The following is a 20,954-nucleotide window of genomic DNA, read 5'->3' as shown; positions in this document are numbered from 1 at the left end:
CAGATGACAGTTACTATTATAATGCGCATACAACTCCTGCCACAGCCAGAAGTCAATTTATCATGCCCAATTTTCCAGGTGCAGTACCCAACTGACCCTACTATGGGATTCCGGGCAGGTTACCGGTACGTTACCCTACTTCCCAAGAAAAGGGGAGGGATTTGGATTCCGGGTAGCTGGTACAGGACTCACCCTACTATGGGGACTCAAACCCCAACCACCAAGGGCCCAACCACCCAGGGGCGAACCTCGCGTATGATGTCTCCTCACGACTTACAGGTATCCCGTATTAAAACATACCTGGTCTGCCAGCGATGGTCCTTGTCTGTCCCCGCGGTGATCTGGGTGAGTCGGGGAGTCCTCCTGAGAAATCTCGGGGGCGCCCAGAGGAGTCCTGGCCTCAGCAGGTCCCGCAGCCAGAGAGAGAGGGTCCCATCTGGGGTGCCAAATTGAAATGCAGAAACAAACTCTATAACTCGTTAAAGGGTTATAAAGCAGGTATGTTTATTACAGCGCTGGGTGCAAGGGGGATCTCTCCTCCAAACTTGCACACCGGACCACAAAGTAAGCATCCATTTATTACACAAAATATGCATATTCATTAATATGGGCTGGGTTATTACAGTTAGTTCTGGGAATAGGTGTGACTATGGTAATTATTTCCAGGAACTCATTATCATAAGTCTCTTCCTTCTGGTGCTTGCGCACTGTTATCTGGTGGTCGTCTATGGGGGTCTTCAGGATGAAGGCTTGTAGTCTTCTTCACGGTCTACTCTCCACCTTTGTCCTAGAATGCTGAGTTGGCTGAGCTTCTAAACCGCAAGACCAGTTCTAACCCATTCGTGTACCAGCAGTTCCTCTTATCTATACATTTTCGCTTGTTAGCAGAACTTCGGGCCTGTTGTTATGTTTCCCTGCCTGCCTTCTCATCCCAAGATGTTTTTAACTCTTGGCCTGTTTTCCCATATCACCTGTGCTGGTGGTTGGGTTTTTTTTGCTAATTAGGAAGTAGAGCAGTGACCTTTAGGATTGTACTATGTGATGGTGCCTTTCAAAAGCAAAAGCAATTCTGGCACTTGCAGCAAACTGACACTTTGAGAGACAAAGCATCAGGACTTTAAATAGTTACTACACACATGCACATGCGAAGATTAAGCAAAATAGCCCTAATGTAACACTGCAGCCAGGCAAGAGCAGAGGAAGTCATGTTCAACCAGGCAAAGACGCTCTCAGTTTATTATCGGGTCATGTGTGCCATATATAGTTGATTAATTGCTATGTGAATTAGCTTGCTTGAAGAGCAAAAGGGTGTTAAAGGCAGGCATTTCGGAAGTGGAATGTGTCACTCTTGTCCGCTGGCTGAACCCACTTTGTAGCAATAAAGAGACCACCACAAACATGGACTCAGGGCACGAACCAAACAAACTTAAACAATAAATGGAGATTTGACTGAAGCCATTTCAACTTAAATGGTCACTTTGGGGGCATTAAGACCTGGGGCTGAGTCAGGCTGGCTCATGGTCCCTGGGGGGGGACCCTAGAAACCCTGGGCAAGCCTGTGCCACCCTCTGGGGTGGGCCCCTCCCCCGTTCAACATGCATCTGAGACAGAAGCGGCAGCCCAGGTCGCTGGGACATTCAGTTTTTATTGAACACTTTAAATAAGCTGAGTATATATTACTAGCAATTATTATTAATAATAATAATAAAAAACACAAGAGTCTTGCATTCACCAGTGCATCGCGTGAGAGCCACCAGTGGCCACCAAGCGCCGAGCAAGTGAGGATAGATGGTAGGGATGTGCTGGGCTCCTGCACCTGCCTGGTGCTGCGTCCATGGGGGAGGTCCGAGGGGCAGCTGGATGCAGCCCCACTCCCCAGGGGTCCCCAGCACTAGGACTGTGCCTCCGGCAGCTTCAGGCTGAGCTCTGCCAGCACCGGCCCCAGTCGTGGCAGAGGAGGCTCTTGGCCTCGCAGTTGAGGTTCTGGTAGCGGGGCGGGCTGGGTGTTGACCAGTGGCAGACGGAGGCCAAGCTGAAGCTGAAGGGACCTAGGCAGCAGCTGGGGCAGGGCAGCACCTCGTTCTGCTCCAGCACAGTGCTGGAGCCATGCCCGGGCAGCATGGCTGCACGCTCTGTCCGCTCCAGTGCTGCTGCGCAGGGGATGCTGAGCTCGGAGAAGCCATGCTCCAGCCTGCTGCCCCAAGCCAGGGGTTTGCTCACCACCACGTGGTTGTTGTTGAAGAGGAGCCCATTGGGGGCTCGTGGCTCTGGCTGACAGGTTTGGGTGCCTGAGGCTGCTGTGTGGATGAAGTTGCTGTTGGGAGGTGGCAGGGGAGGCTGTGGCAGCTCGGGGCCATTGGGGCCGCAGTCCATCCTCTCCTCTGCCTCAGGGCTGGGAGGGGAGGCTCGTCCCCATGCCAGAGGGAGGAGGAGGACAGGGGGCTGGGGGTTGGCAGTGGGACGGGGGGACCCTACGCCTAGAGCCAGGCCCCCTCGGTGGGGCAGCTTGGGGGAGGCAGGCAGTGAGTGGCACTTGCAGGGGGCAGTGGCCAAGAAGTCATACTGCACCTCCACAGTAGGCTCAGGTGTCACGGGGGTGCTGAGCTGGAGCAGGATGGGGGGCGGCAGGTCGAAGGTGAGCGAGATGACCGACTTGCTTAGCATGTCGAAGAGCTTGATCTTCCCTCCCTTCAGGTCCTCGCGCTGGGAGAAGGGGTTGACGCGGGGCGGTGGCTCCTTGGTCCTGGCCCCACTGTAAGGCTCCAGTGGCCGTAGTAGGGCGGGCGATTTGGGGGGGAACATGTCGGACTGGCTGTGGGACAGGCACTGGTCTGGTTGCAGGTGCTGTGTCCCCAGCTCGCGCAGGGGCAACTGCTCAGTGTGGCTGGCTGCCCTCCTGGCTACCCCTGGGCACAGGCACAGGAATGGGTCACCAGCTGCCAGCAGCTACTGGCACAGTGTGCCACAGGGCGCTGGGCACCCAACAACCCAGGGGCACACCCCAGGGGAGGAAACAGCGATTGGCTTCATCCTGCAGACCTCGTGCAACCCCTGTCTCCTTCCCTGATGGCTGCCGGGGTAGGATGGGACACCCCACAGCCCCCCTCCTTGCACACCCCTACGGCCTGTCCTCGGGGTGTCCACATACCATTGAGCGTGGCCATCATCCCAGGCGTGGGCAGGCTCTCCCCACCGCCGAAGAGGGTGGCCCCAGTGACCTCAGCATCTGGCTGGTGCTGCAGGACACCCTCCAGGCACTGCGTGATTTCCAGGAACGAGGGGCGGGAGATTGGCTCCATCTGCAGGCAGGAGGGGTTCCCTGTGAGGTCTGCAGCCCCCCCCCAGCACCCCAGGGCACCCTGCCCAGCAAAGGCAGCTCCCTGCCTCTCCCCCTGTGCAGGCAAGGCTGCCTGTCCTGCCTGGCTGCCCTGGCAGTGGAGATAGGAGGCTCACACTGCAGCAGTGGAAAGCGAGCTGGAGGAAGGCTGTCGGGCAGTCAGTTCCCACCATGGTGCGGAAAGTGGTGACATCCAGGCCAAAATCCTGCGCCAGGGAAAGAAGGAAGAGTGAGGCCAGGTCCTCCGGGGCACCACATAGCCCAGGGGACCCAGGGTGGCCTGGCCTCCCTGACGCACTGCACTGACCGCATGTCACCCAGGGCTGCAGACCTGGCAGCACCCCAAGTTGGGTCAAGGCTGGGGGATGCTGGGACACAGATCCCTCATGCTCTCTGCCTGAATTCAACCGTCCCCTTCTCCCACTCGGGTTGACTCTGGGCTCTGAGAACAAGTTACCATCACAGAGCATCCCTCCCTGAGCAGCAGCACCTGCTGCCAGGAGACATTTGGGACACAGCACCCCTGCCCTGAGACATGGGGCAGTTCCTGCACATGGGGCTCTGCCCTGTGCAGGAGGATGGTCCCCCTAGTTTGGTGAAGCGGTCCCAACCGTGGTGCCGCTGCCTGCTGCCCTCCCTCCCTGTCCCACGGAGTCACCTCAGTACGGGGCAGGTAGTCGGGGTCAGCGGGGACGCGAGCAATGGTCTCGCACAGGATGATGCCGTACGCAAACACATCGGCCTGCAGAGAGCAAGGAGTCACTGGGGGGGCCCTGCAGCCCCGAGGCAACATGCCCACCCTTCTGTAAACCCACAGCCCCCCTCCTCCCCGCAGAGCCACACCTGCAGAGCCCTGCTACCTTGCTCCTGGGGGATGCCCAGTTCCTTCCCTCTGTGTGCTTGACCACCCCCAGGGCAGCAAATCCTGCGGCGCAAGCCTGGATAAAGCCCTGCATGCAGCAGTCACGGCACATCACCTTCTCATTGTAGATCTTCCCTCGCAGCACCTCAGGCGCCATCCAGTACGGGGAGCCCACCACGGCCAGCGGCTCCTTCTTGCTGCCCTCACTGGGGGACATGGCGGGATGTCAGGGGCTGCCTGCAGGCCCCTGCCCCCATCCCACCTCCCATCTTCCCACTGGGGCAGCCCAAATCGCCATCTCCCTTCCTGGGCCAACCTTCCTCCACACACCCCATGAACTCACGCCTCCCCACCCACACCATCCCCTTCTCCATCCCCTCCTAGCCAGCCCCAAATGTGTCCATCTGTCCAATGAGTCCCCATTGACGGGGACCATCCCCACCGTCCCCCATCCCTGCCCTTCTAGCTGCACCCCAAATGTCTATCCCTCCCCAGCTCCTGCTCCAAGTGGGCTGTAAACCCCCCCTCCAAGGACGGGGATGAACGGGTGGACACTGCCCACACACCTGTAGGTGGGGATCTTCTCCGCCAAGCCGAAGTCACCCACCACAGCTGTGTAGCTGTTGGCCTCGCAGCGTACCAAGCAGTTCTGGGGGCACAGAAGGACTCCTGTCACGCTGCCCGCGCCAGCCCTGCCTCGCCAGCCACTGCTCCCGGGATGCCCTGGGCACAGTGCAGCCTCCTGCTCCCTGGACAGCTGTGCCTGGGCAGCAACGTGGGTACAGGACAACGAGGGCAGCAGAATGCCCCATACCTTGGAGGTGAGGTCGCGGTGGAAGATGCCCTTGGAGTGCAGGTAGTGCAGGCCACGGGCGATGTCAAGGGCCAGCTTGACACGCATGGACCAGGAGAGGGGCACAGGGCTGTCCAGCAGCTGCTCCAGGTTCCCACCGTTGATGTACTGATGGGAAGAGCTGGGACATTGCATCACTGCGCCCCCCCTCCCATAAAGCTGGATCCCCATCTCTCACCCCAATGCATCCTCCAACCACCCCATGGCCCAGCAGACCTTGCCTTGCACATGTGCTACTGGCTGAGAAAGTGTCCTCATAGCCATTGCCATCCCCTCCCCAGGCCCTGCCCGCAGGAACCCCGAGACTCATGGCTGTCGCCTCACTCTCACCTCCGTCAGCGCGTGCAGCTGTCCCTGGTGCACGCACACCCCCATGAACCTGTGAGACAGAGGGGACCTGAGGATAGCTGTGGTGGGGAACAGCCCCAGGAGCTTGCCCAGCCCCGGTAGCAGCTCTGACTGGGGATGGCAGTGGGGGAGCAGGTCCTACCTGAGGATGTTGGGGTGTGAAAGGCGGTTCATCAGCTGCACCTCCCGCAGCATGTTGCTCCGGTTGCTGGTCAGCTTGTTCATCTTCAGCACCATGACCTGCCCAGACTGGCGGTGCTGCACCTGGAATGGGGTGCAGAGATGGCTGAGCCCCACGTGTCTCCACAGCCCCCCCTAGATGCCAGCCTGCACCTGGCGCCCACCCCCAGCCCTAGAGGTTGGAGCTAAGCACCCCACACACCTGAGGCATGTGGCACCTCAGGGACTGCTAGGGTTAGGGTGGGCTCTCCCAGCACAGCAATACCCCAAGGACCCCCAATGCCAATGATGCACAACCCCATCCTCCCCGGGGCATCCTGCTTGTCGCGCTCCCCCCACTACACTACGCTGCCCAGCCCTCCTGGAGAAGCAATGGCAGCTCCTGCAAGCTGTGACCCCAACCCCACTGCAAGGACAGGCAGGTGCAGGATTGGGGCACACCAGGGAGAGCTTTTTCAGGTCAGTACCACCCAGACAGACCCCACCAGCATGGGGTGGAGGACAGAGGGGGCACATCACACCCCAGGCCCAGGTGTGGCCAACGCTGCCCTGGCGCATGACCCCAGCCCTGTGGGGCACGGCCCTTGGACGAGGCTGTATATTTAGCTGTCCCCAGCCTGACACTGTCATGCGAGCTGAGGGCCTGGCCCCCTGCCAGGAAGAGCAGCTGGGAGTGCAGCCAAGAATGGACAACCCTGTCCTCCGGCAACCCCTGGTGCGTGCGGGGCAAGGGATGGACACAGGATCCCCTGCCCCAACACCATGCCAGGGGGCTGAGCCAGTGCTGGGGGTCCCCTCCTGAGCAGGCGCTGGTGGTGGGATGGGACCCCCTGGAACAGCAGACGGGGGGGGAAGACACCCTGGAGGGTCCCAGCTGCCCCCTGGCACACACCAAGCCACGCATGGAGGCGCAGGCATTCCTCAGCGCTGCCATCAGCTCCCAGCTCTTCTCCTTTTTAGTCGATGCTGGTTGAAGCTGCTGTGCTGGTGCCAGCCCCTGGCTCACCCCACACCCCTATGTCCCAGGGATCACCTTCCCAGGCAAAACATAGGGGGCTAGCTGGAGGCAGGGTCCCTAGTGCCCCCCATCCTGCTCTCAGCTTGGCCCCTGTCCCCATCATGGGGGAGGGGGGGGCTGATGTGCTGGGCCCTCTGGGGCTCTCTTCCCACCCCATGGCAGGCATCACTTCAGGGAGCATCCTGGGGTGCACACCGAGATGGGGACCTGTCCAGTGCCCAATACCCAGGGGATGGGCAACAGCTCCCTGCTACCAAAGGGCCTGGGGGGACATTAGGTCTTTATGAAGATCCCTCTTCATGTCTGGGTGCACCAAGGCCAAACCAGCCCCAGGCAGAGTGGAAGTGAGGCAATAGCTCGGCCATCCCCTGTGCCACCACCAGCTCATTGAGTTCATGGAGAAGCTCTGAATAATTCAGCAGCCACCTGCCTGCGGGCACCCAGCTCCAGTTACACCTGCGTCACCTCCCAGCCAGCTCCAGCCAGCCTGCTGGGACCCCTGACCTGCCTCCTCCTTGCTGAGCACCGAACAAAGTGCCTGGGCTTGGGGAGAGCCTGTCCCAGGGCAATGGTGCAGTCCCTACTGTGGGGAGCACACTCCTCCAGCCCTGTGCGTACCCAGGGCACCCCATCTAATGGCACCCCAGGTCCTCCTCATGCCCACCACCTGGCTCACCCCACCCCATCACTTGCAGCACCTGGCACTGCTGTCAGTCTCATCCCATGGCCTGGGGGCTCCCTGCCCACACCTGCACCAGAGGGCAGGGCAAGGGGCACCCCCACACCATCTCCACCATCCCTGCTTTCCCTCTGCCCCAGCCCCGCATGTGGGGCAGCTGGAGGCAGAATCAGTCACAGAAACGGGACTCCCAGCCTGGCCCTGGCGGCTGTGTGTGCTTTAAGGACCTGCCTGGTCAAAGCAGGGTGGGCAGGGTCTCCCTTGGCCCCTCCAGCTCCCTGCAGAGCCCCAGTTCAGGCCAGAACCTGCCTGGAAGCATCCCACTGCTGGCCCCATGGACGAAGCCAGGTGGGACCCCCCAGCCCTGCCAAGTCCCCGGTGCTGGGTGCTGCCCAGCAAAGCCCAGTGCTCCCGACCCAGATCGCCTGGTGGCAGCGCTGCCTTCCCCTGCTGCACGAGGCTGGCAGGACTGGCTCAGTTGGTTTGGCTGGCAACAGCAGCTGCCAGGCACCAGGACCTGGCTCGATGGTGCAGGCAGGCTCAGCCCCACCAGGATGGCTGCGGGTGGTGAGGCTCCAGCACCATGTATCCATGATGGGAATGCTGGGTGGCACGCACAGCGCTGGCATTTGGTGGCCATGTACCGTGGGGCTGGCCGGGTCCCTGCCAGCAGCAGTGTTCCTGCATCAGGGAACGGCCCCCGTGGGCATCGTCTCAGCCCCGCATAGCTGGGACGTGCCTGTGGCTTAATTCCTTGTTAATAAGCCTCCTGCCATTGCAATAGACTGGGTCAGGTCCAAGTGCAGCTGTACGAAGTCTAACACCTTAATCCTGGAGGAGAGGCAGCCTGGGGGAGGGAAGGTCCAATGAAAGCCCCTTCCCTGGGATTTCTCCCAGGAACCCCTAGCCAGCACAGTGCTGCCCTGGCACCCTGCTCCAGAACTCCATCCCCAGGGGCAGAGAGGGCTCCAGGGTCTCCCAGGACAGCCCCACGCACATGGGGCACAGCCTCCTCAAGGGCGTCCAGTGCCCTGAGCTTGTTTGTGGGGCCTCGTCCTGCCATCTCCCCTGCACACTCTGCAGCTCAAGGCCAGCCCCTGCCTGGGCTGGCAGGGAAAGGGTTACGCTCCCTTGGGCTACCTGCAGCTTCCCACACGCGCTGGCCAGTTTACCCAGTCTGGCCAGGTGCTAGCACCAGCCCAGCACCCGGGGCCACCCTCCTCCGGAAGCAGACATAGCAGAGGAGGGAGCAAGCCATGACCCCAGACGGGACGCAGCCCATGCTAAGGAGGTTTCCTTCCCCACTGCTGTCCGGGGAAGGGAATGGGCAACAGAGCCTCCCTGGGCAGGACGGCGTTCCTTCTCGCCTCTCCACTCTCTGGCATGGTGTCCAGGAATCCCAGCACATTCCCTGGAGCTGAGTTCAGCTGGGCAGCTGCGCCAGGGTACAGGGGGGACACAAGCCACCGGCCCCCACCCAGGAGCCAAGTGAGCCCTCACCCCCCTTGCTGATGCACCCCAGCACCCTGCATGGCCCCTCTGTCAGGCGCCTCATGGGGGTACCGCAGCCAAGCTGGGGTGCTGCAGCCTGTCGGTCCCCATCCCATCTGTTGCCAGCATGCGGGGCTGGGGGATGGGACAGGGCTGGCTGCGGCCCCAGCCTGGGCACAAGGGATCTGAGCTCTTTTAACAGCAGAAATTAGAGTCTTATTTAAAGAGCATGCTAATCAGAGCGAGCAGACTGGCCTGCTCCCTCCCTGCAGCCCACGCTCCTGTCTAGACAGAGGACAAAGCCCCTGTCTGCCACCCTCCCATCCAGCGGTCTCAGCAGCCAGCCCCCCCCGCACTGGGGCCAGGCTCACATATCGCCCCACTCAGCGCACATTCCCTTGCCCCAGCTCGGTGCAGGCAAGGCACAGTCATGGAGGGACATCATCTTGCACCCCTCACCTCTGGGGAGCCCAGTGGGGAAAGACAGAAGGGCAGGTAAGGGAGCTAGCAACGCCACTGGTTATCCCAGAGCTGCCCACAACAGCTGCATCTGAGCTCATGGGAATCCCAGTAGCGCAACAGGTCTTTTACTAGGTGGGACTGGAAAACCTGCTCATCACACAGAAAAAGCAGAATCAGTCAAGACAGACTTCCTCTGGGGAAGCGAAAGGAGCAGGGCACACAGCACCTGCTCCAGATGAATGCTTGAGCATCAGTAGCCCTCACCTCCTGCACTCTCAGGAGCGGCACTGCGGGCACAGCGGGAGCCGGGGCAGTGCTGGTGTCGCACCTTGGTGGTGGGGCATTGCCAGCCCTCACCAGCAAGCCTGGAGCACACCCCATGACAGCGCAGGAAAGGTGCCAGTGGATCCCGGGCTAGTCAGCACAACACGTTTCCAGCGCTCAGGGCTCCCAAGTGGCGACAGTGGGGCCAGGGCTGCTCCCAGCCTCGCCGCAGCTGGGTGACCTCAGCAAATTCACTTCCTCCCTGGCTGCCTTAGTTTCTCCATTCATGCTGTCTGTGTCACGCTGCTCCACCCTCCTTTGTAAAACAAGGCAAGGTCCACTGATGAAGGGCAGCAGATAAGAGGGAGGGAGTTCTGTCATTAGTTGCACTGGCAAATTGGGAGTAAATGCAAAATCTCAAAGGTTGGCGAGGAAGTGAGACTGGTGGGCAGCAGCGCAGGAAGCTGCTAATCCCACCCTGGCACCACGGAAATTGGGTGCTGGGCTGAGCACACTGAAGGGCTGTGCCCTGGGAAGCAGTGTCTCTGGGAAGATGTGTGACAGCGGGGCATGAGGGGCAGAGCTGGATAAGATAAGACCTCTGGATATAGCCCCTGGGAAAGTGCAGCCAGGATACTGCCTGCAGCCCCTGCATCTGCTGCAGACCACACATGGGAGAGTAAGAGAGGGATTTGGGGAAGAGATGCAACAGCAGTTTAAGGGCTAGAGAAAATGTCTGGCACAAACACACCCAGCTCAATCTGCTCAGTCTATCGGAGATGGAGAGGCAGCTTGCTGCAATGTCTGTGTACCAGAGAAAATGGGTGGGCCTGGCACCTCTGAAATCACGCAGGGAAAGGCAATGGGAACCAGCTGCTCAGGAGGGAAACGGCCCAGCTCTACAGCACAGCGGGGGATTGGCAGGGAACGACCCCTGTGGAAAAGGGCAGCTTTCTATCACTGGTGTCTCCTGTCTGCTCCAGACAGCCTTCCCAAGAGAAATGTTTGGCTGGAGGGGGCTAAGGCTCAACTCAGGGGCAAGCTTGGGACACCAGGGCTCAGATGCTGAGCCCTTTGGCTTTGATGCTGGGAACAGAGTCAGATGCCCATGCTGGTACCCCAGCACCCCACCTGGCCCTGGCTCAGCTGTGCACCAGAGCTGAGCTACCTGGGTAGGGACACAGATGTCCAGGTCCCCTCCCCGTCCCCCATGCCCACTAAGGCTGGAATGAAGCAGGACCCAGCAGCCACATGGAGGAGGGAACCGCGAGTGCCCATGACCACAGAAAGCACAGCAGGAACAAGGGATGTGGGAGGAAAACAGGTCCTGTGCTGCCCTGCCAAGCTACATCCTCCTCGCAAGCTCAGGCAGCCAAACCCCAGCTTGGATCCTGGCCCTGCCACACCATCCTGCTGAGATCTTGGACTCAACCCACTGCACGAGCACAAAGCCCCATCTGGCCCCCTCCTGCCCCTGCCTCCTCTCCAGCATGCACACACATCATCGGCTCCTGCCGCCTGATCCCGCTCCCACTCCCCAAGCTCCGCTGCTCCCCCAAATCCTACATGCAAGTGGCCCCGCAAGAACATGAACAATGAGTGGGAGAAGCAGCATTTTGTGGCTCCTGCAGGGCCTGGGGAAGCAGAAACAGAGGCAAGGAGAGACCATGGCCTGGCCGAGCCACGGGAGCATCCATTATTAAAGAGCTGTATCCAGAGCTGACATTATTAAATGCCTCCCTCTGCTCTGAGGTGCTGCCACGTGCTCCAAGCCAGAGATCAGTAGCAGGAACCTGGCCAGCAGAGAGGCCACGGCTTTGCATGGGCAGGAGGGAGCACAGAGGAGAGGGACCCCTCTGCACGCCCGCCACAGCCCCTTGCAGGACACCTCTCCTGTGGTTGCAGAGGAGCTGGGTCTCGGGGTCTCCTTGCTGAGTGGGGAATGGCACCAGGGCTGAGAAGTGACTCCAGGTTCCTGCCAGGACATGGCCACCCAGCTGTGCTGCACATGGGAGCATGGTCCCACACAGGGGACACAGCACAGCGCTGCCCAGGACCTCAGCGACCATGGTGGGAGGTGGTGGGTGTCCTGTCCAGCCCAAAGCTGCTCTTTGAGGGGGACAAAGCCACTAGAAGCACAGCTTAAGGACAATACTTGCCCGATGGCTTGCAGCACCTTGAGTGACGTCGAGGACAAAAACAACATGTGCACACACCTCCCCTCAGACAGGGAGAAGCAGCTGTGGCAGCGGGGCAGGGCACAGCCCCTCGCGCCCTGGCAGTAGCATGTGGGCTGGCAGAGTATCATCACCACACACCTCTGCTGCACTGTCGGGACCCCAAGCTCCCCATCAGCACCCATGCACCCCTAACCAGGGTGCAGGCCACACACAGGCATCCCTGCTCTGGCAGTCCCAGAGAGGATGGGGTACAAAGGCACCTCCGGGGTCCCAGCTGGGGGCCAGCCCCCGTGCTGCTCTACAGCATCACACCCCTCTCTCAGACCTGGTCACCTTCGGGAGGCTGACACGAGGCACCCCACACGTCTACCTGCCTAACGCAGGCTGGAGCAGGCCCAGCAACGCTGGAAACCACCTCGGACCGGCTGAAAACGCTGTCTGCATCCTCTACCAGAGGCACACCCTGGGCCTGGCGGGGTCGGGGCTCCAGGATTTTGACAGGGGTTCCCGGGGCTGGGCTGCCCACCACCCCACCGGCACCCCGGTTCCCCACGCGGCCCCGCTGCGACCCACGCCGCAGCGCTTCGGAGCGCTCAGCCCTCCCGGCTGTAAACAGAGCCGGTGCTCCCCTCCCCCTGCACGGAGGGATGGAGGAACAACGGGGCTCCCCGGCACCCCAGATCCCCGCCGCACGGCATCGCCTCGCCCCCCCCCCCCCCCCGACCTCGCCCAGCTGCCGGGGCTGGGGGCCCAGACCCCCCCCCCCGCCGAGGGCCTGGCCAGGGCTGTGCGGCAGCCGCGGTCCCCGGGGAATGCCCAAACCCGCCGGGATGCCTCGGGGACCGCCACCCCCGCTCCCGCCCCGCACACCTTGAAGACCTCGGAGAAGAAGCCGGCCCCGATCTTCTCGCAGTAGAAGTCGTCGATGCGCGCCAGGGTGGAGACAGCGCTGCGCAGCGCCCGGTACGAGGAGGGCCGCAGCCGCCCGCAGCCAGGCCAGGGCCCCGCCGCCTCCCCCTCGCCCTCCCCAGGCCGCCGCGGCAGCTTCTCCCACTCCATGTCGGTCCCGCCGAGTACACCCAGCGCCATTCACATCCCCGGCCGGGGCGCCTCCCCCCCCTCGGGCGTTGCTAGCGGCAGCGGCGGCGGCGCGGACGGCTCGGCGGGGCGCACGGCGCTCATGGCTCGGCGGGGCGCACGGCGCTCATGGCCCGGCAGCGGCGCGGCGACACCCTGTCCCCCGCCGCGGCCCGGCGCTGCGCCTCAGCCGCTCCGAGCGCTGGCACAGGCGGGGCGGAGCCGGGGCGGGGACAGCCCTTAACTCCTTGGGACCCGCCGAACCCTGCCGGAGCCCGCTGGCACAGGCGGGGCGGAGCCGGGGCGGGGACAGCCCTTAACTCCTTGGGACCCGCCGAACCCTGCCGGAGCCCCCTCGCACAGGCGGGCAGTGGGGACCCCGCACGCCCCGATGTCCGCATGCACCAGCCCTGGCCCCTGTGGAAGGTCCGTAGGTGCCGAGCTGCCTTCTCTATGCACGCCTGCATGGGCTATAGGGCCCTGAGCTCCCCGTGCATGGCTTGGACAGACCCCATGGACACAGTGCTCTGAACCTCCCCTACTCTGGGCCCTGCCTGGATTCACCTTGTAGATGATGTGAGACTCTCTTTCTCCCCATAGCACCCAGTCCCTGAGTGGATGGGCCAAGGGCATGGGGATCCAATCTCCCCATATATCCAGCCCCACCTCATATGGGGTCATGGGTCCAATTCCCCCATACAACCAGCTGCTGCCAGGATGGGCCCCATTGGTACAGGCTCTGATCTCCTCACAGCCATTACCAGGCTGGATGGATGCTGTGGATGTGGGGGCTCTGCTTCTCCCTGTGCACCCACCCCTGCCTGGACAGTGTCCCTGGGGGCTGTGGGGGTCTGTCCTCCGGAGGAGCAGGAAAGTGCAGTCTGTCAGTGCCTTCTGTACCCCTTCGTGTTTCTCCCTTTCCTGGGATCTCCCACTTCTCCCCAGTTTCCTCCTGCTTCCTGCTCCCCCCCCGCCCCCGGGACTTTTCCCTGCTCCAAGGCTGATCTGTCCTGTCCTTCCTGCCCAGGGACTCCCTGCAGCTGGATCTGCCCTTGCTCCATCCCACACATTTCGCTGCTGCTCTCACAGAATCACAGAATGGTTAGGGTTGGACGGGACCTCTGGAGATCATCTAGTCCGACCCCCTGCCAAAGCAGGTTCCCCTAGAGCATGTTGCACAGGGTCACGTCCAGGCGGGTTTTGAATAACTCCAGAGAAGGAGACTCCACAACCTCCCTGGGCAGCCTGTTCCAGTGCCAGTGTCCTGGCATGGCATTTTTTGCCCAGTGTTCAGCTCCAGGTGCCACCAAACACAGTGTAGACACCAGGGACCAGGAGCCTTGGTGTCCTGGTTTGGCCTAAACCAGGCCAATTTTCCTTTCAGTGATTTCTACTTTCAGCTAAGTCTCTTCTAAGTAACTGCACTTTCTGAAACTAACTGCATGTTTTGCAGACAGTGTCTGCTTCCAGGACTGATAACGCTCGAAGTTTGTAGTTATCACTGAGGCACCGGTAGGGATGTTATGCAGAAAGGCTTTTGCTGTACTTATTCTTAGAGAAACCAAGGTCACTGCTAAATTCCTCACTGCTTACGAGTGAAGAGCCGAAGGGGGGGTCGCACCTGCAGGGAGGAGCGGACAGGACAGGTGACCCAAAATTGACCAACGAGGGTATTCCATCCCATACACGTCATTCTCAGTATAAAGCGGGGGGATCACGAGGGTCTCGGCCCCTTCCCCCTTCTTCTTCTGCTGTGTTTGGGTGCTGCTGTTGCTTCGGACTGCTTCTGCGGCTTGAGCCTTTGGCCAATGTCCAAGGAGGACTCTGTCTGTTTTCCTGCTGCCCCCGATCCCGATCCGTGCATCCCTGAATCCAGTTCTCGACCGTCGCTGGGCCCAGCCTGGGCCTTCTCAGAGCCTGCCCTGCAGTGCCAGTGGTGACGTGGCCGACATCGGGGGAGCTCAATCTTGGGTTTGTATATATTTGTATATATTTGATTATTCCAATATTATTATTATACTCTTTTTCATTATTATAGTTTATTAAAACTGTTTTAACTTTCCAACCCGTAAGTCTCTCTCCCTTTTCCCTTTCCCTTTCCCTTCATGGGTGGGGGGGAGGGTTAACAGAGAGCATCTGCCACAGGTTTAATAGCCGGCCCAGCTTTAAACCATGACACTTGGGTTTTCTTCCTTGTCCCAGGAGGGGAGAATAACCCTGTGGGCTAGAGCAGGGGAACTGAGCCTCTGTTTTCTTTATAGTGGGAGCAGCCCCCTGCCCCCCCCCCCTAGAAATGCCTGGTATTTCTGCTCTTCCAGGTCCACAGAAGAGAGTGGGTCTGTGCAGGACAAGTTTCCTGCACGTGGGGAGGCAGAGCCTGGGGACAGGACTCTGCCAGTCCCTATTTCACAGGGTCTGAGCCATCCCTTTCCTTGCCAGTGCTGCTCCAGCCCAGTGCCTCCACCTGCTAGGGTGATTGATGGCATGTGCCAGGGAGGCTGCTGCAGCTGTGGGGAACCATGCTCTGCAACAGGCCACATTCCTGGACTTCCCAGGCCTCACATGTCTGTCCCGCTGACAACGACAGAATGACAGAAGCAGCTTCATGGGCCTCCTGTTATGGGCACAGAGAGGAGAGACCAGCATCTGCATGTGGGGACGGGAGGCTGCAGGCTCTGCTCTTCCACCACGATAGCCAGCTGCAGCTGCTCAGATGGCAGCGGGTGCCTTCCCTGCCTGCCCAGGCTCAGCCCTGGTACCCGAGATCTGAGCACCCTGCTGCGCCTACATCCTGGTGACCTCCAGCTCCTCAGTGGTGTAGGAAGCTGCTCAGAGGAGCAAAGCCAGCTCATCTGGGACCAGAAGGAGAGCAAATGTTGCCTCTCCCCTTCCCTTGAGTGCACGTGTGCAGCAGCCCCCTGAGGGTCAAGGCACCTAAACATGAGCCAGCAGTGTGCCCAGGTGGCCAAGAAGACCAATGGCATCCTGGCCTCTATTAGGAATAGTGTAGCCAGCCGGTCTAGGGAAGTGATCGTCCCTCTGTACTTGGCACTGGTGAGGCCGCACCTTGAATACTGTGTCCATTTCTGGGCCCTGCACTTCAAGAAAGATGTTGAGGTGTTGGAGCGAGTCCAGAGGAGGGCGACCAAGCTGGTGAAGGGTCTGGAGGGTCTGACCTATGAGGAACTGCTGAGGGAGCTGGGATTGTTTAGCCCATGTTAGTTGACATGGTGGTGTCAGGGCAATGGTTGGACTCGATGATCCCAGAGGTCTCTTCCAACCTGACTGATTCTGTGATTCTGTGATTCTGTGACCTCAGCAGAGATGGGGAGTTCTGGCAAGGCATCTTGCAGAGAGAAGCTCAGAACCACTGCCTGTTCAGGGCTCCTGCTGCTTGCAAGTGACTGAGTTTACATCCAATTAAGTTGTAACAGATAAATTACAGCCCTGGAGACAGCCCAGACTGTGGAAATTGCTGCTGCAGGATTTACGATCCCTTCTCTCATCAGTGCTAGTAACTCTACTGTGCTATTTCCATCCCACTCTGTTCCTGCCTGGCACAGCAGCATTGAGCTGAGACATGGCTAAAGGTCCCCACTGCCCCAAATCCCTCCTGTGGTGCAGGCAGGTACACTCTGGGCAGCTGGGTGCAAAGCCAGGCTGGGCTGAGCCTGCAGCAAACCCTGAATTAAGCTCCTCAAGCCCTGGTGAGGAAGAGCAGGAAGGAGGTCTCCCTGGCTGTGCTCTGCTCCTGTGGAGCTGTAGGGGGGAGAGGAGGGGGGCTGTGTCCTCTTTGCCCTTCTCTCTCTGGGCTCTGCACCCTCCCCCTCTCATGGGGAGAAGGCTCAGGGATTAACAAACATCTTCTCCCTGCCTGCTGGGGCTGATGCAGGGGCAAGAGACTTCAAACAGCTGGAGAGGTGCAGGGGCTGGGGGGTGTCCTGTAAGGAGCAGGGCATGCCAGGGCCATGGGGTGGCCAGGCTGTGTGCAGGGCAGCAAGGGGCGCAGGGGGCTTCCACACAGAAAGCCTGGTGATCGCTGCACCCCCACCTCTATTCCACTCCAGCACCTGCGGCACCAGGTCCTTGCAGCACAGCTCTGGTTGGGATCAGCCAACAGTAACCCACCCTGACCAAAGGCTTGCCTTGCTCAGAGCCCCAGAGCCAGACCTGCAGCAGTCCCCTCCTCTGCACCCATGTGCAAGAGCCCATCCGTACCTGAGGCTTCTTCTCTGCAAACACTCAGGAACATCAATGGCTGCTGCTGAGGGGGATCCAGGGATGGCTGCGGGGAGCAAGTGTGTGAAGCTGTGCCAGAGCAGGCACAAGGTTTCATTGCAAGATGGTTTTCCAGCCTGCAGGGGCTATGCAGACCCAGAGGTAAGCAGGACAGGCAGGGGAGCATTGACTGACTCAAATGACTCCCTTTGGTGCTCTCTCCCAGAATGTGAGTGTAGCCTCTTGGTCCCAGGTGTCCTCTCACCTCCTGTCCCCTGACAACCTCTGCTCTTTTCCCACATTACCACACATCACCCAGCAGATCTCTGTACCTGCCCCTGTCCTGCATGTTCCCCAGCTCCCTGCTTATGAGGTCCCTGACAAACCTCTCCCTCTTCTGCCCCATAGGAAACAGGAGATGGGGGCACAGCAGGGTCTGTTACAACCTGCTAGGAGGTCTGGTCAATGCAAGGAGCCCAGAGTATGTGGGAGAAGGTCCCAGCCCCAGTGGTTCATGTGCAGCCTGATTATGCTCAACAGCACACAGTACAGGTGACGCAGCAGGACATTTCCCAGTGCGCTGTGTGTTGCTGAGCTTGGCGAGCGCAGGGCCGTGCATTCTCAGCACCCAGCACCATGGCTGCAAGCTGCAGCAGCCCTCATCCAGCTGTGAGCAGGGGCTGGTAAGGTCCCCGCTGTGCAGGCACGTTGCAGCCCCCCTGCCCTCGTTCCCTCTCTGGCACTCCAGCTGCAAGGCCAGTGCGGGGCTGTCTGTAGTGGGAAGGCTGCAAATATTTGTTGTGTCATTAATTTTCTATGAGCAGAGTTAGCACAGCACCTGGCAACATTTGCTCACTGCCTCCTGTTAGTGCCTGTCGATGCTTCTCATGCCTGGGTGCTGGTACCGTGACATCTGTGGAGGCAGCATCCACATCCCATCCCTATCTCTTAGTGGTGGGCAGTGATTTCAGCTCCCTGCTCTGCTTCTCTTCAAACAAGCCCCAGTGCCCCTGCCAGGGTGCACAACAGGGTGGCAGAGGACTGAGCAGCCGATGCCTGAGCCCAGATGAGTGCACCCCTGCTGGAAGCCCTGTGGGCTGTGAATTTGAAAACATTGAGGACACTGATAAAAAAACCCAACCACCATCTCTGAAAAGGAGGGACAGGCAGCTCTGGCCATGCCAGCACCACCTGTGATCCACAGTGATGTGACATGCAGCCATGTGAGCACAACGACATCCTTTCAATGAACCAGCACTGCAGGGAGCTTCACTGGTCACCTTGTGCCAAACAGGTAGGGGAAACACTACCACCTCCAGCATCTCCCACCCTGCTCCTGAACCAGCCTGAATGGCTTATCTCCCAATACCTTCCATTCTCCAAGGCTGCCCAGCAGGCAACAGGGCTGCTCCTTTCCCTCTTGACCTGGTCCTGGGCAATGTGGCTCTCAGCAGCTCCACACTCATCCCAGGAGTCTGTGCCAGCCTTGCTCCATCTCCTGCCTCTTGACAGGCTATTAGTAATACTTCCCAGCCACAGCGCAGCATCCCTGAAGTGTTTGTGGTTCTGCCAGATGTGAGCCAGGAGCAGAGATGCCAAGAAGCTGGTCTGGCTGCAGTGGTGGGCCGAGAGGGACCACATCAGAGCGCTGCCCAGAACTGGCCTTGGCTGAGCTGGTGGGAGCAGCCCTGTGACCCATGCCACCATCTGCAGGAGAGCAGGGCAGGGAAGAGGGCTGAGAGTGCTCAGTGGGTCTTGGCCTATGGCTTTGAGGAAGAGCCTTCACCTGTGGTTCATCGCTGCCCTTTGATCTGCATAGCTTGACATTGCTGCACAGAAGAACTCAGAAGCAGCACAGCAATGTGGAGGGAAAGGCCAGTGAGGGCATGCATAGCTCAGCACAGTGCCTGCCAGAGACCCTACAGAACAAACCCACACGCACAGTCCACCCCAGAGACCCTACATTAACAAACCAACATCCTCAGCCTTGCCCTGGCTTCCTTACCCATCCCAGAGCGTAGCTGGAGGCACCGCGGGAGATTTAAACGCGGTGAAACCATAACAAACAGTCAGTCGGCAGCAGCGGTGGCAGCAGCGACAGTGGCTAAGGTGAGTCCGGGGCGAGGGTGAGATTGGGCTGTACCGGGCGGTTTCCGTACCCAGGGCCACCCGAGCAGCAGCCCTGAGTCCCGTCTGGACCCGGAAGTTCCCGGCAACGAATCAGGCGAGAAGGGGGCAGAGCCGGAGGCACCGCGGGAGATTTGAAGGGCCCCTGGGGAGCGCGAGCGACCTGGAGCGCGCGGCAGTTTGCGCAGGCCGGGCGAGCAGGGTAGGTGGGCAGGAAGGTGCGGTCTCCCTCCCATCCAGGCAAGAGGACAGTCCAGGAATGGTTTCCACTCGGCGGGGCCCTAAGTCCTCTGCGGGTGCCAGAAAGGACATGGCAACCCAAACGGACCTGCTGCGGAAGCATGCGGAGGTCCAGGTGGCAGGCTGCAGGGAGTGCCAGAGCCTGGCACTGGCACTCAAGGGTAATGGAGATGTCGCCTGTGTGAGGTGTGAACAGGTTGACGACCTGATCTCCTTGGTGGCACGACTCAAGGAGGAGGTGGAAAGGTTAAGGAGCACTAGAGCATCCCAGGAAGAGGTTGGCGGTCAGTGCTGTTCCCTGCCTGTCCTGGGGAAAATGGACGGGCCTAATGCTCCCCGGGTAGTGGAGGATCCTCTTCCTCCTCCACAAGGAGCAGGAGGAGACTTAGGGGATGGGGGGGAATGGAAGCAGGTCCCTGCTCGGGGTGGCAGGCAAATCCCATCCCAGCCTTCCTCCCCTCCCCACATCCCCCTGCAGAATAGGCATGAGGCGCTGGAACTTGAGCATCTTCCTGAGCGTCAGGAAGACACGAATCTAGGTGAAGGACCTTCTAAGGGGCTACTTAAACAGAAGCAACCAAGTAGGAGGATTGCAACCAGCTCCAAAAAGGAGAAAAGAAAAGTAATTGTTGTAGGTGACTCCCTGCTAAGGGGAATGGAGGGCCCCATATGCAGGCCAGACCCAACTCACAGGGAAGTCTGCTGCCTCCCTGGGGCTCGGGTAAGGGATGTTGCCAGGAGGATTCCTGAACTGGTGAGGCCCTCTGACTACTACCCTCTATTAGTATTCCAGGTGGGTAGGGATGAGATTGAAGGGAGAAGTCCCAGGGCAATCAAAAGGGACTTCAGGGCCCTGGGGCATTTGGTGAAGGGGGTAGGTGCACAGGTTATATTCTCCTCAATTCCTTCGGTGTTAGGTGAAAATAGGGAAAGGACTATGAAAATACAACAGATTAATATGTGGCTAAGAGACTGGTGCTGTAGGTGGGATTTTGGATTCTTTGACCATGGGGCAGCTTTCATGGCACTGGGCCTGCTTATGCCAGATGGGGAACACCTGAGTCAGAAGGGGAAAAGGGTTATGGCACTGAAGCTGGCAGGGCTGATCAAGAGGTCTTTAAACTAGGTTTGATGGGGGAGGGGGATAAGACCAGGGCAACCACAAATGAACCTAGGGGCGACAGGCCTGCATTGGGGGCAAGACCGTTAGCCCAGCTGAAGTGCATTTACACCAATGTACACAGTATGAGCAACGAACAGGAAGAGCTAGAAGCCACTGTACAGCAGGAAGGTTATGATGTGGTTGCCATCACAGAAACGTGGTGGGATGACTCATGACTGGAGTGCTGCTATGGATGGCTATAAGCTCTTTAAGAGGGACAGGCGAAGCAGGAGAGGCGGTGGGGTAGCGCTGTATGTTAGGGAGTGCTTGGACTGTGTCGAAATTGAGGAAGATGATGAGGATGACAAGGTTGAATGTCTATGGGTAAAGATCAGGGGGAAGGTCGGCAAGGCGGACATTATGGTGGGAGTCTGTTATAGACCACCCAACCAGGATGAGCAGGCGGATGAGGCATTTTACAAGCGGCTGTCAGAAGCCGCCCGGTCGCTGGCCCTT

At 59.8% G+C, this 20,954-nt stretch overlaps 1 protein-coding gene across 2 annotated transcripts; it reads right to left on the bottom strand.

Annotated features, from left to right (window-relative positions):
* Nucleotides 1-352: 352 nt before the first annotated feature.
* LOC137675696 (dual specificity testis-specific protein kinase 1-like) lies at nucleotides 353-12,907 on the bottom strand. Of its 2 annotated transcripts, XR_011049973.1 has the most exons (11): nucleotides 12,545-12,907; nucleotides 5,543-5,664; nucleotides 5,383-5,431; nucleotides 5,014-5,160; nucleotides 4,766-4,848; nucleotides 4,315-4,405; nucleotides 3,996-4,079; nucleotides 3,454-3,543; nucleotides 3,149-3,299; nucleotides 1,733-2,906; nucleotides 353-436 (listed from the first exon to the last, which is right to left on the bottom strand). XR_011049973.1 is itself a non-coding variant. In XM_068421875.1 (10 exons), the coding sequence occupies exons 1-10, from the start codon at nucleotides 12,761-12,763 to the stop codon at nucleotides 1,915-1,917; spliced, it is 2,028 nt and encodes a 675-aa protein (XP_068277976.1). In that variant the 5' UTR covers nucleotides 12,764-12,907; the 3' UTR covers nucleotides 444-1,914. The 2 variants fall into 2 exon arrangements, 1 of the variants encoding a protein (XP_068277976.1); XM_068421875.1 differs by lacking the exon at nucleotides 353-436 and having other exon boundaries at nucleotides 444-2,906.
* Nucleotides 12,908-20,954: the final 8,047 nt, after the last annotated feature.

Source organism: Nyctibius grandis, chromosome W (assembly GCF_013368605.1).
Source record: "Nyctibius grandis isolate bNycGra1 chromosome W, bNycGra1.pri, whole genome shotgun sequence".
Taxonomy (NCBI): Eukaryota; Metazoa; Chordata; class Aves; order Nyctibiiformes; family Nyctibiidae; genus Nyctibius; species Nyctibius grandis.
Note: the sequence above shows the minus strand (reverse complement) of the source record. Positions and strands in the feature narration are given on the sequence as shown.

What these genes read in the sequence shown, in the direction of transcription:
- LOC137675696 (XM_068421875.1), bottom strand. Translation starts at nt 12,763, where the DNA reads ATGGCGCTGGGTGTACTCGGCGGGACCGACATGGAGTGGGAGAAGCTG. An exon ending in TCTTCTCCGAGGTCTTCAAG is followed by an intron (nt 5,665 to 12,544) that starts GTGTGCGGGGCG and finishes ACCCCATTCCAG; the next exon opens with GTGCAGCACCGCCAGTCTGG. An exon ending in TCGCTTTCCACTGCTGCAGT is followed by an intron (nt 3,300 to 3,453) that starts GTGAGCCTCCTA and finishes TCCTGCCTGCAG; the next exon opens with ATGGAGCCAATCTCCCGCCC.